This window comes from Argopecten irradians, chromosome 1 (genome assembly GCF_041381155.1).
Source record: "Argopecten irradians isolate NY chromosome 1, Ai_NY, whole genome shotgun sequence".
Classification (NCBI taxonomy): domain Eukaryota; kingdom Metazoa; phylum Mollusca; class Bivalvia; order Pectinida; family Pectinidae; genus Argopecten; species Argopecten irradians.
In genome coordinates, this window is record NC_091134.1 from 45,343,717 (window position 1) to 45,359,355 (window position 15,639).

Below are 15,639 nucleotides of genomic sequence, written 5' to 3' on the forward strand. Positions count from 1 at the left end.
TAGTTATTTAAGTTATGGCATTCAATTTATATATCTTTGTCGACACCATAAGTAAGTGATTATCATAAATTCCACCCAGAATTATTTCAAACTCACAATAAATCAAGATAGATCTTTCATTTTCACAACTAAGGAAAATTCCAAAAATATTCACCAACTTATCCTTGATATATTCCTAAAAATAAAAATCCCTCAGTAAGATAATTAATTTTATATCATGAAACCCTTAATGGGATAAGCAAGGATAACAAAGAAGGCTGACTAAGTATGTATTGATTTTCATTTTCATTACTAAAACAATAATCTAGGAAAAATAAGATTTGACCCCAAAATACTAGCCTTTTATTCACATACACATGGCACAAAAAGCACAACAATTAATGTGAATGTGAAAGGTCAATGTGTAATTTTTCGTATCTAATACTAAAATAAAAGACCTTGGGATAAAAACTACATGTTTGTTTGATTAAATTCACGTCCTATTAACAGCCAGGGTAATGTAGGGACTACATTACGTTAACTTAAAGCAATAATCATAATGAAAAAAGGGTCGATGTGGTTTAAAAAAAATCAGATATCGTTTCCTTTGAAATCATGACAAACATACAGAGTTGATATACTAATCACAAAGACAAGCCTTAGGTGATTTTATCTATATTGATCAAGCAAACTACATGTACAGTTCAAATAAACAACTATTATCTTTATTCACAAAAACAAGCAAATTCAAAACGAACCATGTTCACACTTCATTGGTCAAATTTGATTTGTATTTCATTCATTTATGCGGTGTAGTTACAATTAAATGCCTCGATCACAATTCACATTGTTTATTGAATACACCTAAACGAAATGTTCACGAAATAAATTTTAATATTTCATTGCTTTTTTAGTCTAGATTTTATTTTCAATAATCGTAAAACAAATGGGTAATACATTCGAATCACATATGAAAATTGTTATTGACAGATAATTCCGTCATATACATTGTAGATAGTTGTGGTTATTAAATTTTTAACATTTATATGTATAAATTCCTATGCGCTCTTACGTTTTTCAATATCTTATAATTTATTTTCCGATAAATGCAATTTGCTTTTGCTTTGATATTTCGCTTTATGTGTATTGCCATCTAATTAAGTTTTGATTTAAATCATCGTCAATTCTCATCAGGTATTATCTCCTCGATGTAAATAAAAACTATATTTTAATTGGAAAACGGGTCCCTCAGTTATACATAACACTGATGAATCCAAGAAGGATTAGACAGCTGTATCGTTCAGTTTTCTGTATCGATTTTAAATAGTAATATAGTTCCCGTTGTATAATTGTTCTTCAATGTTCAAGAACAATATTGAAAGTTGCATTTTTGTAACATCTATACCATTACACTTGATCTATTTAAAGTCTATGTTCCGATGGACTCCCATTATCGACACATATTCCAATAACCTGTAAGTATTCCATAGGGCCATGGTTTGTAACTACATGTACCTTTTTAATTACGCCCAAGTCAAATATTCAATATATTTATACGAATAATTGTACACGTCATTCAAATATAAATCCTCAGTTTCCGTACATGTTATGCGGGACTAGTAATTGTTGACACTCGCTTATAGAACAATAGGTAAGCATTGGGGTCACAAAGTGCAGTTTCGCTATTTTCTTCATTCACCAATGTATCGCTTATCGTATACCACGTGTCTGGTGTGCTTTCGGTAGGTTTGTAATCACTTAATTGTTTCTTTCCTTCCCAGAATTGCATGATGTCGTCCTTGAATCTCTCAGGATCTTGCCACTGGCCTTCCTCCTGGTGACCCTCCTGCTGAGGTCTTGTCTTGCGAACACGAGCTTTGTAGTGACCTCCACGTGATGAGCCGCTGTGACTAACAACTCCGTACAGACGGTACCGGTACTCTCCAGAGTCCGAACCAGTCATCATCTACAGGGAAAAATCAAGAGTTATAGACAAACAATATTTGAATCGATATCTGAAAAAGCATTTACGTATTTGAAAAAAAAATAAAGATATTACATTTTTCATTTCAAATTGATTTCAGGTGTTGCTACTAAACAAAATTATATCACACACAATGGTAAGTGTTACTTAAAGTTCTCTATGGACGATACGTATATGCCAAAAGGAAAATAAAAGTATGAAAAAATAATACGACAGAAAAAAGTACGATGATGAAATGGCTCCGTGCCACGAAATATAACATAAATAGATAAATATTAGACAAGACATTAACAGCACAATTTAATAAATACTTATTTCACTACATTTAAGATTAAACAACTCTTTGATTTATTTCATTTACTTACTTTTAGTTATTTTTTACATATATTCAAAAACGTTATTATTTTTAAATGATATGTTTATGATATGTATAAATTGTATTTTAATATATGACGAGCCAATTCTGAGTACAGAAGAAAAAAAAAAGATTTCAGGTGTTGCTACTAAACAAAATTATATCACACACAATGGTTAGTGTTACTATAGGTTCTCTATGGACGATATGTGTATGCATATTGGTTTTCCTCAACTCATTTATTGGTTAACCAAAATATTAGATGCGATGTGAAATATTATAAAGTGTATATAGATACATACATTGTAAACGTCGACACCGTTTGAACAGTATGGTGCCATGTCAAAACACTCAGGATAACTCAACTTTTTGTCCATCTTCTCCAGAGTGCCTTCGGAACCCTATACAAATGCAGGCATTATAATTAGCATCTGTAACATATTATAAGAACCTTTCGTATGTGAATTTTATGGATAGGGATATAATACGTGGGTTACACAATATAATAATGTTCTAAGTCTGCCAAGGGTTTTACGACTGTATGTGATCCCTCCGATAGACCCATCATTCCTAGCCACACATGAACGGATTTTCTCTCATACAGTAACGTTATCAGATATCATTTTTCTTTTTCTTTTAAAGACTGCAAATAAATTCTCCAAACATGAACATATATACACGTAATATTTCGAACGTAAATCACCTTTCCCTAGTGTCTAAAATCTAAAATTGAAGTTTAAAGGGCTTTATATGATTTGTGCACTTTTTGGTCCCAAGATCCATCAAAATTTTCAAAACTTTGATTAAGTGATATTAATTCGTTGTATTTTAAATATTTAGTATAGCCCTGAAATGACTTTTTTCTCTTTTTACAGATGTAGTTGCAATGGTAACCATCCAAAATATGCATAAATTATGAAAATGTGGATTTGACAATTTTGGCCAGTTTTTGGTTCCTTGAACAAACAAATATTTACTATGAATATGTCTGCACTTCCAATACATATTTTGGAGAAATTTAAAAGTTTGTTTAAGGATGCGCTCAATTTTCCACTTTTTTATAATTTATGCATATTTCGAGAGTGTTTACCATAGCAACTGAAGCTGCATTTTTTTGTAGATGCTGTGACGTCTCGAAGCACGAATATTTCCCTTGATAATTTGTATAATTTTCAATACCATTTTTCCCCAAAATATAATTACAATGATTGTGTAAAGGAATAAAATGTGTATGCAAACTGTACCATTTTAAATCTGTTAAACTGAAACACAAGAACAGGAGGAAGCGGGGCCATCAGCAATGTCCTGCTACTTGAGACAACAGGTTTTCCTGTGAATACAAGAACAATGAATACCATGGTAAAAAGATGTATCCATGCAGGCATATTATTCTGTATAAAGCTGTCCTACTTTCTGTATATAAGTTCCTGTTCGCCTTTATCATCAATAATATCACACCAGTATTGCATCAGAGCTGTTAATTTCATTACAATGGTTTGTTTGAATATTCTCACTGACCATGCTAACTTCGTAAAGCTGACTAAGCAAGCATACATTAAGTCCTTTTTCATTATTATGATTCTATCGGAAATTCCTTATTAAATACATGTATGAAGCTGTGATCAAAATATTTTCTAATCTCCACCGGTACGTTGATTTTACCGCCCTTTTTTGTTTACCAAAACCAAATCAATTACCTTTTGTTACGCCTTCTTTCTCACATATTCTACAAGACAATTTCTGAAAGCATTCAATATCCGTCCACATCATTAGACCTTTCTCTAAATCAGTTAAAGTTTCCGGTAGATTTCTTAGACGGTGATGACAAGGAGGTGGCTCTGGTGTGCAATTATGATTCTTCTCATGCTGTTTCTGCTGTGTTGACTCATCTAGCTGCTTTTGTTTCGGCATTTTAGTCTGGTCTGTTGAGGTTAGCAATGAGTTCTCGCTTTCTAACCTGTCGCTCTCATCTAGCTGTTGTTGTTGCGACTGGTTAGGTTGGTCCGTTTCATCTTGTTCGCCTTCTTGTTTCTGTTCAGAACCAGTTGACTTGTCGCTCCCGTCTATTTGCTGTTGTTGCGACTGGTAAGGTTGGGCCGCTACCTCTTGTTCTTCTTTTGGTTTCTGTTCAGAACTATTTGACTTGTTGCTCTCATCTAGCTGCTGTTGTTGCGACTGGTTAGGTTGTCCCGTTGCCTCTTGTTCACCGTCTTGTTTCTGTTCGGAACCAGTTAACTTGTCGCTCTTTTCTAGCTGCTGTTGTTGCGACTGGTTAGGTTGGTCCGTTGCCTCTTGTTTGCATATTGGTTTCTGTTCGGAACCAGTTGACTTGTCGTTCCCGTCTAGCTGCTGTTTTTGCGACTGGTTAGGTTGGTCGGTTGCCTCTTGTTTGCCTTCTTGTTTCTGTTCGGAACCAGTTGACTTGTCGGTCTCATCTGACTGCTGTTGTTGCGACTGGTAAGGTTGGTCCGTTGCCTCTTGTTCGCCTTCTTGTTTCTGTTTGGAATCATTTGACTTTTCACTCCAGTCTAGCTGCTGTTGCGCCTGGTAAGGTTGGTCTGTTGCCACATGTGGTGGTAAAGCAGGATTTTCGTCTTCAGCCTAAGGAATACATTAAATTTAGATATGTTTTTTATTGTAATTTGCTTACTTGTATCAGTTGTGAATTACAATTTATCAAATATCTGCCAACACAGCTATTAGACTTATTTGTGTTCATTTGGTAATTAAAAGATAATATGAAATACTATAAATCACAAATATTCTGGTGATTGCCTTTTTAAAATGAAACTATTCTAATAGAATAAAAAGACAGCACAAATCATGTTGTCTTTATTTAATAAATGATTGTAACCATTTGTTTTTTCAACTGCAATTTGAAATTGTGATAATAAGATACGAACCATGTGGTTAACTTGTACTGGGATACTGGTAAACCTCTGAAACACTGGCTCTATCTGCGAAAAAAAATTGGTGTAAATATCAATTAAAGAAAAAAATCACCGATAGCATTATCGAACACCATTCGATGCATTTACATGTAACGTGCAAATCGACACGAATTCCTTTCAAATTATCGATTGTATGTTTCCACAAGGATTTTGTTTAATTCATTTCAATCGACTTCCTGATAAAATATTTGTCAGTGTTATTCTTTAAGAAACACTTTATGAACTTATTTTTATATTTCTTTCCTTCAATGAATCTTAATTAGGTAAAAACTGTATAAAGCTAGTGTATTAATAATCCGAAATAAAAGGCCAAAATAAATTCAAAGTAAAATTAAAATCATGTCTATGGAATATATATTCAGCCACTATAGGGCCTTCTTCAGTCCGAAATAACACTAACACCTACCAAGATTCAATGAATCTACTTTAAGGAAAGATCCGGTAGATCCGGTAGATCCGGCCTTCGGCTGCCACTTGCCGAAGGGTTAATTGCGCTGTTAAATATTTGATTTCTTTCATTGTCTTATTATGTAATCTTGTTCGTTTTGTGTGTCTTGATAAAGGAGCAGATCGCCTTGAAAATTTGACAATTTTTTGTCCACACGGTTGGATTATTTCTTTGTCTCATACTTTAAGGAAACATATAATTAAATAAGGAAATTCCGCTTACCTTCTGAACAACTAATTTTGCTTTTAAATCTGAAAACTGATTCTACCACCAAATACTTCTGTCGTTCATGTTTTACCCATGCAATATTATATGCTATTATTATTGTTGTTTCTAATTAGTTATTTAAAGTTTTGGCCACTCACGTGCTTACATGTGTCGTAGGTATATATGGCACAGAAAACACCTCCAAACAATCGGGATACTGGGGAATTATTCATCAGAGTCTCCGTCGCTGAATAATCAAAGGAATATAAATTAATAAAAATGAAATGTTTTACTTCGCTCAATATTAATATCTTGTTTTAACATTTTAGCGATATCTAAGACTATTTATCTTATGGGTTTTATGGAAGATGGATTCTTACCTAGGTTTTTGAGGTTGAGGATCAGTATATTGCAAGGAGAAAATCCAGTACCATACAACTGGCTTATGTTTGACTCTTATCATACCACTGCATCCTCGATAATCCAGGGGTTACTATCGATGTCGTTATATCCCCCTGAATTATGTCATAGCAAAGCTGAACGCTTCGTTTGGTAGTTTGATGTACATTAGATGTATATTAAAATAATCGAATAATGGTACATTGTATGGCTCGTAGAAAATATTTTCAAATGGAATCTATACATAATGTTTATAAACATAACTTTATTCAATGTTTTGTTTCTTTCTTTTAAACTGCTTTCAGTGTTATTCTCCTGAAATGCCTTCAGTTTTACTATGACACCCATTGATTATCGAGAACGAAACTATGATGTGGAAGGCAAATTAAAGATATAATATCGACATGTATCCGCTAAATTCCTGCTGTATGTTTCGAACTAACTAGTTAGGGCTTGTGTAGATTGTTGGTCAACCAAATATTGGAGGGGTATCCGCTCTTAGCTGTTAAAACTAATCTATCCTTTTCTATGAGAGACTGCGCTGACTCATTACCAGGGAAAGATTTAGATAGAATCATTTTCATAGCAATATGTTCCAAGGTTAAGCGCCATAAATGAATCAGAGGAAACCAAATGATATCCTCGTCATTATAATTTACCATTAAATGTCATGAATATAGAAAAACAATTAAAAACCTTGACAAATTGAGATTTATTTTAATCTGATTGAATTTGAAGCATAATTATCATATCGATCCTACACTTGTATGTATTTATTTATCAATTCGAATAGATCATCGTTTCTTCACTAACCTGTTTCATTAGGATTTACCCTCTTCCTCTTCTTCCACTGATATAAAGAAACAAAATGAGCAATAAAAATCATATAAGTGGAAAGGTCTCAATAAACTGAACATTTGAAATTCATGTTTAATACGTAATTGGTTGTCTGGATTAGATTCCTTAACTTTAAAAATAATACTGCCTTTAATTTGGTTCTAGCAAATGTGGACCAACCAAAAAATTGACCATCCTGTTTAAACCCCCAAAACTCACAAGGGACTAATCGTCACCTTACCTGTTGAAAATATATAACGACTTGCTTGAAAATGCAACTGATAACTTTACTGTATCGATCAGTTCACACAACTGAGAAAATACTCTATAAAGTCGTGTAAACTTCTCGTGTTGAATTTGATTGGGGATAAGATGTTTTGTATATTACCTGAGAGCAATCCTCGAGGCCTTCCATCACCGTATTGAAGAACTGATAACTGTCCTGTTGGTTGTTCCCCTTGAATGTTTTATCGCTGTAAATAGGTGATTTGATTAATGAGACACTTTGTTTTAATTGTTATTTGTTGTTTATTTTAAACACATGTTATTGTCATAAAAAGCAAACATAATCAGGCACACACTTAACAAATATGATGAACGTTATTTCTTATATAAAATACAATTAAATGCACATGCATAGGTATTCAGGTCAATTTGACCAAGACAATTGAATGCCTTGAAAACATTTTAGGTGATTTCATGAATTAATTATCATTGTTTTATTTAGGCTGATTTCTTTAATGTTTAGGTTTTACTGACAGGGCCCCTCATTGGCTATCGCGGCGACTGAAAGGCTGGGCATGTGTTACCTTGCTCTGCACTTTACCGAAGTCCGATCTAGTGTCAGGCTGATACAAATATGTACATTTCTCGGATAATACCCATATGTAAATGTATTGTACTAACAACTATTATAAATATTCAAATAACAATTCTGCTGATTATAATGTTTCGTCAACTACAAGTGGCAAAATTCAAGGCAAACACAACACACACATAATTCTTTTCAAATACACCACCATGTTTGATGTACCGGAAACAGTGACGAAATGAAACAATCAAAAGGTAAAAAGCTAAAACAAAAGTCAACAAACACAAAATAAACATTGTGAAACTTTTCAAACTGAAGTTAAAAAATCTGTGAAATCATCTTTCGTAGTAAATAATCGTGAGCAAGTAAGTCAGGTTATTCCAAATATGGTAAAGTAGGTTTATGAGAATCATCATGGCGGCCATGTGAACCATAACGTGTCAGAGATGCGAGTTGAAATGTGCTTACAAACATAATTTAGACATGAAGGTGGGTAAAAGGATGATCAGTTTATTTTAGAAATTTGGATATTGTTGAATTTAATTGTAAACTTACATTACACACGTGAATCGTATCTCTGACGACGACCATCTGTCAGAAATCCTTCGTTCATCGTTCAGAGCTACGTTGTTGCAGCCATTAAAGAAATATTAGTCTCCTTATTAAATGTATCGGAATACATTTCGACTCATGAGACACGGGTTACAAAAAAACACGGCTAACGTACGACATTCCTGTAAAATGCAGTTGCAACTTTACAAATCAAAGATTCATTTCTTCTTAATCTGTTTGGAGAAATGTTGATAGGTGTAAATTTATTTACTGTGGAAAAGATTGTTGTGACTGAGACTAATATAGATATGTTTGATATTACCAATGAAAATGATGTGACAGTGTTTTATGTTGTTGCTATTTTCTGAATCTTATCTCTTGTGAAAAATTGTTCTTCGTATCGTAGCCCCGCCCACGGAGCTATCTATATTGTCTAATTGCTGTATCTGCTCGTTCACCTATCACGGTAGCAGCTGAGACGCGACATCAATTGATAGGTCACGGCCGATACAAACAATTGTTGTATTGTGTCAGTTATCTCTGACGACTCGTGTAATGATTACATAACTTTATGACATAGTAATGATTTGAAAAACAGAAAATATATAATGCGTATCTGTTGCACAATACTTAAAAGGTTAATCTACATTAGTATATATTTACATTTACTTGTCACTTCTACTATATAAACTAACCAAGGCAAAGTGAAATATATGACGGTATAACTGACACCCAAAACGTGACCAGTATGACGTCACTAATGTTGACGTGGTGACGCCAACTGATCACCGTAAAAACGGCTGTTCCATCTTGTGGATTAAATCGTCGTTGATAAACGGTGTTCCTGATCTAGCTTGAACAATGTTAATGCAGAGACCCTAAAATGAGTTGATAATGTAAATATAAGTATTAAACTATCTTCCTATGGCATCTATGGTCTATATAGAGGCATCTATATAGACCGTAGATGCCATAGGAAGATAGTTTAATGCTTAAATAACATCATCATATCAACCATTGTTTTATACGGACATTATCCTCTGAATGCGGTATTCGTGCGTATTGTGAGTGTTGTGGATTTGGAACACTACAATAATTATTGTTGAAATGATTTGTGATACTCTGTACCGGAAATGCATACTTGATTTTATTTTCTTATGAAAATTCAATGTCACTGTTGATTTATTTTTAGACTTCAATTTCCATCAAATTCCTTGACAAACATACTACAATATATATTAAAATAACGCTTGTCTGTGCCCATTTGAGATAACTCTGTTTTGTCACCTGATAATCAATATACAAACACAAACAAAATCTAACGTAACCAAACCGTTTGTCATACTTGTATCACAAATATGATATATACATGACTCTATCTTACTAAGCTAGTTGCTGTGTACTATCACGATAACCTTGCAATCTAAGCTATGACCCCTTGATAAGCATCAAGATATTCAAGGGGTTCATATAACTGTCGTTAAATCTACCCCTGATATATTCCTTAGCAAAACCGAAGGCAACAAATGAGTAGGTAGTTTATTCCTATGATGTAAATAAAAAGAATCGAATTAAGGAACACTGGTTGACTGTTTTGCTTTGTAGTTTGGCGTCGTTCTCCCTGTAATCTACAAAGGAAATATCTGCAGGCCTGTGATAGTTTTTTATTCCTTTAGCTGCCTTATCTATGTAATGAGATAGTCAAGGGGTGGCTATAACAACAGTAAAGTAACTCCAGGAGTATAGTAACTGCTAATAACTGTAGTAGCAAATATTAAGTAAATAGATTTCTTGGTTAAAGGTTAATGATAAAATGCTGATTACAGAGGAAAACAAAAACAAAATGATTTGTTCCCCTTTCCTCACAGACGATACTGATACAGGTATATACACACATGGTCGTCTTAACATAATTCAAAATATTCAGAATATATAATATGTGTTTATCAAATTACCTTATCTGAATCTATAAATTACAAAATTGTAGATATAAACTTACATTTCACGAACCGCATTAAGAACTCCGAAAGGAAAGGATGATGGAACTGGAGATTCATACGCTACGGCCTCCACCAAGCCTAGTAGAGCGACGTCTGTCTGTGGTGGTGGTGGGATAAAGAGCTCTTTCAAAAGTTCCAAACATCCAACCTATTTAGTATATGTTGTACAAACATATGTAAAATTGGTGTTATGCCTGCGAAAGATAATAATAAAGCTTATACTATGCTTTATCAGAATGTGTCTACATCTTGATGTGAGTTATATAAGCAGAATAATCGAATGTACAACTTTGACGCGGTAACTGACTCAGAATTGTCCAAAATAAAAGTGTATGCAAACACTTTCTCCAATATTGAATGGCGTAATAATCTTAACTGGTTTGTGTGTATTATGTGTGACTTGATATAGTTACCTGTTTCCACTTTTTCTCAACTGCTTGTTGTAGTCGTTCTCTAAAGTGTGGAGTCCTGCAGAACATCTTTGAAACAGAACCAACTTATGAACAGATATGTATACACGTGTTTATGTATACTTATGATTAACAATTTTAGTAAAGATGATCAAATATCAAAATAATAATATTTCATTACAGATTCAGTAGGTTCTAAGGCGCTTTGAATTACATTACAGGTAGATTGTTTAGTTTCTGGGGTGTGTTGTAACCTTCTTTACATAATTTAATTCATGTTTTAGAAATTCATTTTGTGTATATCTTCTTTATCATAGTTGATGATTGTTAAACGCATGAAAATGTCTTAAAGATGTTTTTCAATTCTTTGATTCTTCATTTTTATTGCAATTAAGTTTCATTGAATACGTATTTCGTTTAGATTTGTTTGGCCAGAATAGGCGCAAAACTTGACTATCACTGAAATCTACAAATACTCCTTTATAATACTAAATATAATCACCTGTAGAACAGCATTCATATAACAAGTGTTGCCAATGTTGGGTATACCCTACAAACAAAAAGTCATACACTGTGGTCACATCCTAAAATCAACATAGGTTTAAAACAATGTAATGAATGATTTCCTAAGCAAGCATAATCTGCTGTATGATACACACTAAGCTAGTACTGTCAATCAAGATATCACATGATACATTGTCTGGGGCTCTATTTTCACGAACATCAATAATCTAAAATATTCTCAAGACGTTTATTAAAATAAGAAGTTCAAACTTTTCAATAGACCAATAGTGTTAAGTAAACAACTTTTGGTAATCAAGAAAATTATATTCATCTGCCCCGTTTTTGATAGAGAAAAGTTACCATTCGTCAGCGGAGGGCGCGTTTTTAATGGAATTAGATCTATATTTTTAAATTTGTTTTAAAATAATTCAAAATTAATATTTTTTTCAACATCACATTTTTTTATTTATTTTTTTTTCTAGCGATAGAGTGTCTAGCATAAAAAACATTTATTTAAAGCTATTTTGAAACTGTTAGCCATTTTATTTTCAAAAGTCAGAAAAAACGGTAAAAAAAACTTATATTTATGCAATTTCCGTACCCCTGGTCATTTTCGATCTTATTTGGATAATTTGGTTCGTGAATAATACCATCAAAATAAAATAGTATCTATATGTGACATAAATCATATGTAAATTGTCTCATCTGAGATGAGGTATCAAACAAAATCACATACTGTCAATGTAAGTACGGTACCTGTATCTCACGCCTGGCGCCGTTCCGTCGTTCCACAAGTGGTTGACGTCGTTTCTGTCGACATACAATTTTAACTGCACCAACAATCTATTTAGAAATTTGACGGAAAAACAACACATATACTGAATATTCAGTTAATCATTTTTAGTTCCTTGAGATATATTACATGTGTGCAACATTTAGATATTTCTAAAAATAGGCATTAACAGTTTGACCTGTTGCACTGATATAGATCTATAGATATCCTTACTGGATTCATTTTTATTAATCTACGTACATTATCATTGAATTGATATATATCAAAGAACAGTTTAAGAAAATGACATATTCAAAACAAACCGTAATGATATATCTACGAAAACCGAAAGTAGCAAAATGAAGAAACTAAGAACATATGTACATATGCGTACAAATGTTTCTACAAGATAGAAAAAAAAATCTATTGTTTGATCTATGTCGTGCATGTGAAGATTCAACAAATCAATAAAAGGTATATCTTACCACTTTGATTACAATATAAGCGAAAACAAGGACACTCATTCCGCAAATGCAGCCCGCCTTTTTAGGCAATCCCCATTGCTTCCATGTTAGGGAAACCTGTGTTTGTTTGTATATAAACCATTTCCATATCAGAGACGAAATCTCTTCCCATGGAAAGCCCATCATTATCGTGGTGGAACGCTGCTAATTGCTAAACCGTTGTTCAAGGTGAGCCTCTATATGTGTGAATGAAGTGTCTCAATTAGGGTGGGAAAATCCACACAAAGCGAAAGTGAAAGTAGATAGTTTACTATTTAAATTGAAATTTGATATTAGCAGATATTATATAGTACGTCAATTCACAATATTTTATAAAAACGACCGGTAAATTGTTATTTCCTGTTTGTTTACTGTTGTTACCATACCGGTAACGGTATCAAAGGATTACTATTACATGTATCACGTGATATATAACATTGTTTGACAAGAGACGTCTGCAGGAGTGAACCTCGTCTCATTGATAAAACATATATATAAGTAATTATATATATATGTCTATACACATAAAGAATCTACAAACTAACCCACTGTAGCCATTTCAAAATCAAGTGTAACTTTATCAGCATGTACACAGTACCCATACACTTTGTAATACAATACAATGTTCAATAGATTCTCATACATGTACTAATTCACGTAACACAATAACAACAAACTAACAGAAAAAAAAAAGCAAAATATGTTACAATATAAACAAGAGCTTCTTTGGAATTTTCGTTTTAAGAAGGTATTATTATGATTTATTTTAAAAGAGGGACGATAGTTATAAACTCAGAGTTTTACTGCACAATGTGTCAATACGGATCGTGTTCAAAGGGAGATAACCTCAGTATACCCGCACACCTGACCTACTTCCGAAGTGAAACATTAATTGTTTGAAAGACGGACCTACATTTCCAACAGTGTTAGCATCTATCTAAATATCGAAACTGAATGTAGCTTTACGGATTACTTTCATGACACAGATCTTCAAGTATCAGAGTGGCACTGAAAAGAATCCATGTTCAATTCTTTAAATAGAAAGGGACACTAAATAATGTTTACGTAATCATTGAATGAAGAGAGCGTTATCAATCATTTTCAAGATGATGTATCGATTATTGATAAATTTGGTGTCACTGACATACAATGACCAACTATCCCTTGCCAGGGAACCAAACGTTGTTTTTAAATGTTGCGGCTGCTGTGCTGAGGAACTAGACTAACAAAAAGGTTTTATTTACATGATCAACTACTCCCTTACATGATATTAACCATTGATAAATCATTTCGATCAATGTTTTGTTTCTGGCATTTTTATTATTTCCTATAGCGTATACCAGCCAGATTCTACCAACTAGGTGCTTCCACTGATTGTATACGTATCTAATGCAACAACATAGCCGGGTGTCCTGCTCGGTATCTTTGGCAATGTATTTTAGTTAGGTAACACTGTAGGTCATACCTTCTCTGTTGTGCACCATCTATGGGATTTATCGGGGAAGTTACACTATCGTGTCAGATGTCATTTTAGTGTAGAGGGGAGTATAACCAATGAGGTGACACCGGAAAATCGGAAACAATCCCGGTTAGCACACCCAGACACATATTAATTAAATATATATTTGCCTCTTGGTTTTTCGATAAGTGTTTCGCTACATCTAAACCAAATTGCCACCGCGACTTTGAAGATGAAATATAAGGTCACACAAATTGTTAATGCTGAACGGCTTTGAAAAAATGACCGATATTCATTAAGATACATGTAGATATGTGTTAACATTTTACACACGAACACATATCCTATTAAGTCTCTTGTGTATGGTCTCGTAGTTATTTTAAGATTGAGCATATCTGGCCGCTGCAAATTAATATTGATACAGCTATTTTAGTAAAACATATTACAAAAGTTACGAACGGTTCCGTAATTGATATTCTTCCCACAACTTCTGTAATGCTTTGTGGATTTCCTTAAATTTATGGAATATGTATTCGTAAGTTTAAAATTGACAATTGGGGTTGTCAAGAACTCATCACTTATGATTTTTTTTTAATTTCTGTAACCATATTTGAAGGTTAGTTTTATAAGATTATATTTCTGTAACCATATTTGAAGGTTAGTTTTATAAGATTATATTTCTGTTACCATATTTGAAGGTTAGTTTTGTAAGATGCAATATATATTTGCCTCTTGGTTTTTCGAGAAATGTTTTGGTATATCTTAAGCAATTTTCCACTGCGACTTTGAAGATCAAATATAAGGTCACAATGTCTTTTGAATGTTTAAAGTGAACAGTCGGGCAAGGATGGCTAAAGTCGGTAAAAATGGTGTGAATGAAACCAGTATAATTTCTTATGAAATGGAAAAATAAAATCTCTCGTCAAAATCTGTCTGCGTACGAAGAAATTAATTTAAAGTATGGAAATTCTAAAACGTCCTCCCGGCTCACTATGTCCGTGGTTACATTTCCACGCAGCCTCGCTTTCAATGCTTTCAACTTTTCTTTACTTTAATGGTCAGAACTGGGAAACTAAGGAGAACTTGACCGTCGTATTAATATGTGAGAACTTTTGGAAGGCCAATGAACGCATTTAGACTGGTTTTCTTGCCCGACTATTCACTTTAAATGTAGTTCAAAGACTCAAGACCTTTGCTGGATATCAAGGTCATCCGCTTCAACACACGTCATTCAACTATTATTCATATTCAAAATGCGAATAAATTATTTCGAATAGTATTTTTCTTATACTTTTTGTTTGTGAGTTTTATAGATAAAGGTTCCCCACGCGCGATTGTCGTTTATCAAAATATCGTTAGTTTATTTAGTTAAAATTAACTAACGAGAGTTAAGATAAGTAACAGTCACGCCTTGGGAAACTTGTTTATCCCATAATTTCACCTTATATTTATACTGTGATGATCAGTA

General features: G+C 33.3%; 1 protein-coding gene across 4 annotated transcripts; it reads right to left on the reverse strand.

Annotated features, from left to right (window-relative positions):
* Nucleotides 1–677: 677 nt before the first annotated feature.
* On the reverse strand, nucleotides 678–12,959 carry LOC138329800 (ubiquitin carboxyl-terminal hydrolase 16-like). Of its 4 annotated transcripts, none has more exons than XM_069277117.1 (14): nucleotides 12,695–12,959; nucleotides 12,194–12,280; nucleotides 11,436–11,483; nucleotides 10,937–11,002; nucleotides 10,523–10,671; nucleotides 7,549–7,633; nucleotides 7,137–7,173; nucleotides 6,083–6,171; nucleotides 5,222–5,275; nucleotides 4,871–4,919; nucleotides 4,016–4,408; nucleotides 3,563–3,648; nucleotides 2,621–2,719; nucleotides 678–1,945 (listed from the first exon to the last, which is right to left on the reverse strand). In XM_069277117.1, exons 1-14 carry the CDS (start codon nucleotides 12,857–12,859, stop codon nucleotides 1,586–1,588), a joined length of 1,767 nt encoding a protein of 588 aa, XP_069133218.1. In that variant the 5' UTR covers nucleotides 12,860–12,959; the 3' UTR covers nucleotides 678–1,585. The 4 variants fall into 4 exon arrangements, with proteins under 4 accessions (XP_069133218.1, XP_069133212.1, XP_069133204.1 ...); XM_069277111.1 differs by having other exon boundaries at nucleotides 4,016–4,780; XM_069277103.1 differs by having other exon boundaries at nucleotides 4,016–4,919; nucleotides 12,194–12,247.
* Between the last annotated feature and the right edge of the window lie 2,680 nt (nucleotides 12,960–15,639).

Coding starts and splice junctions, on each gene's coding strand:
- LOC138329800 (XM_069277098.1), bottom strand. CDS start 12,859: ATGATGGGCTTTCCATGGGAAGAGATTTCGTCTCTGATATGGAAATGG. Junction 7,634..10,522: donor CTTAATGCGGTTCGTGAAAT/GTAAGTTTATAT, acceptor ACCTATTTACAG/CGATAAAACATTCAAGGGGA. Junction 3,649..4,015: donor GAAAGAAGGCGTAACAAAAG/GTAATTGATTTG, acceptor TTGTATTCACAG/GAAAACCTGTTGTCTCAAGT.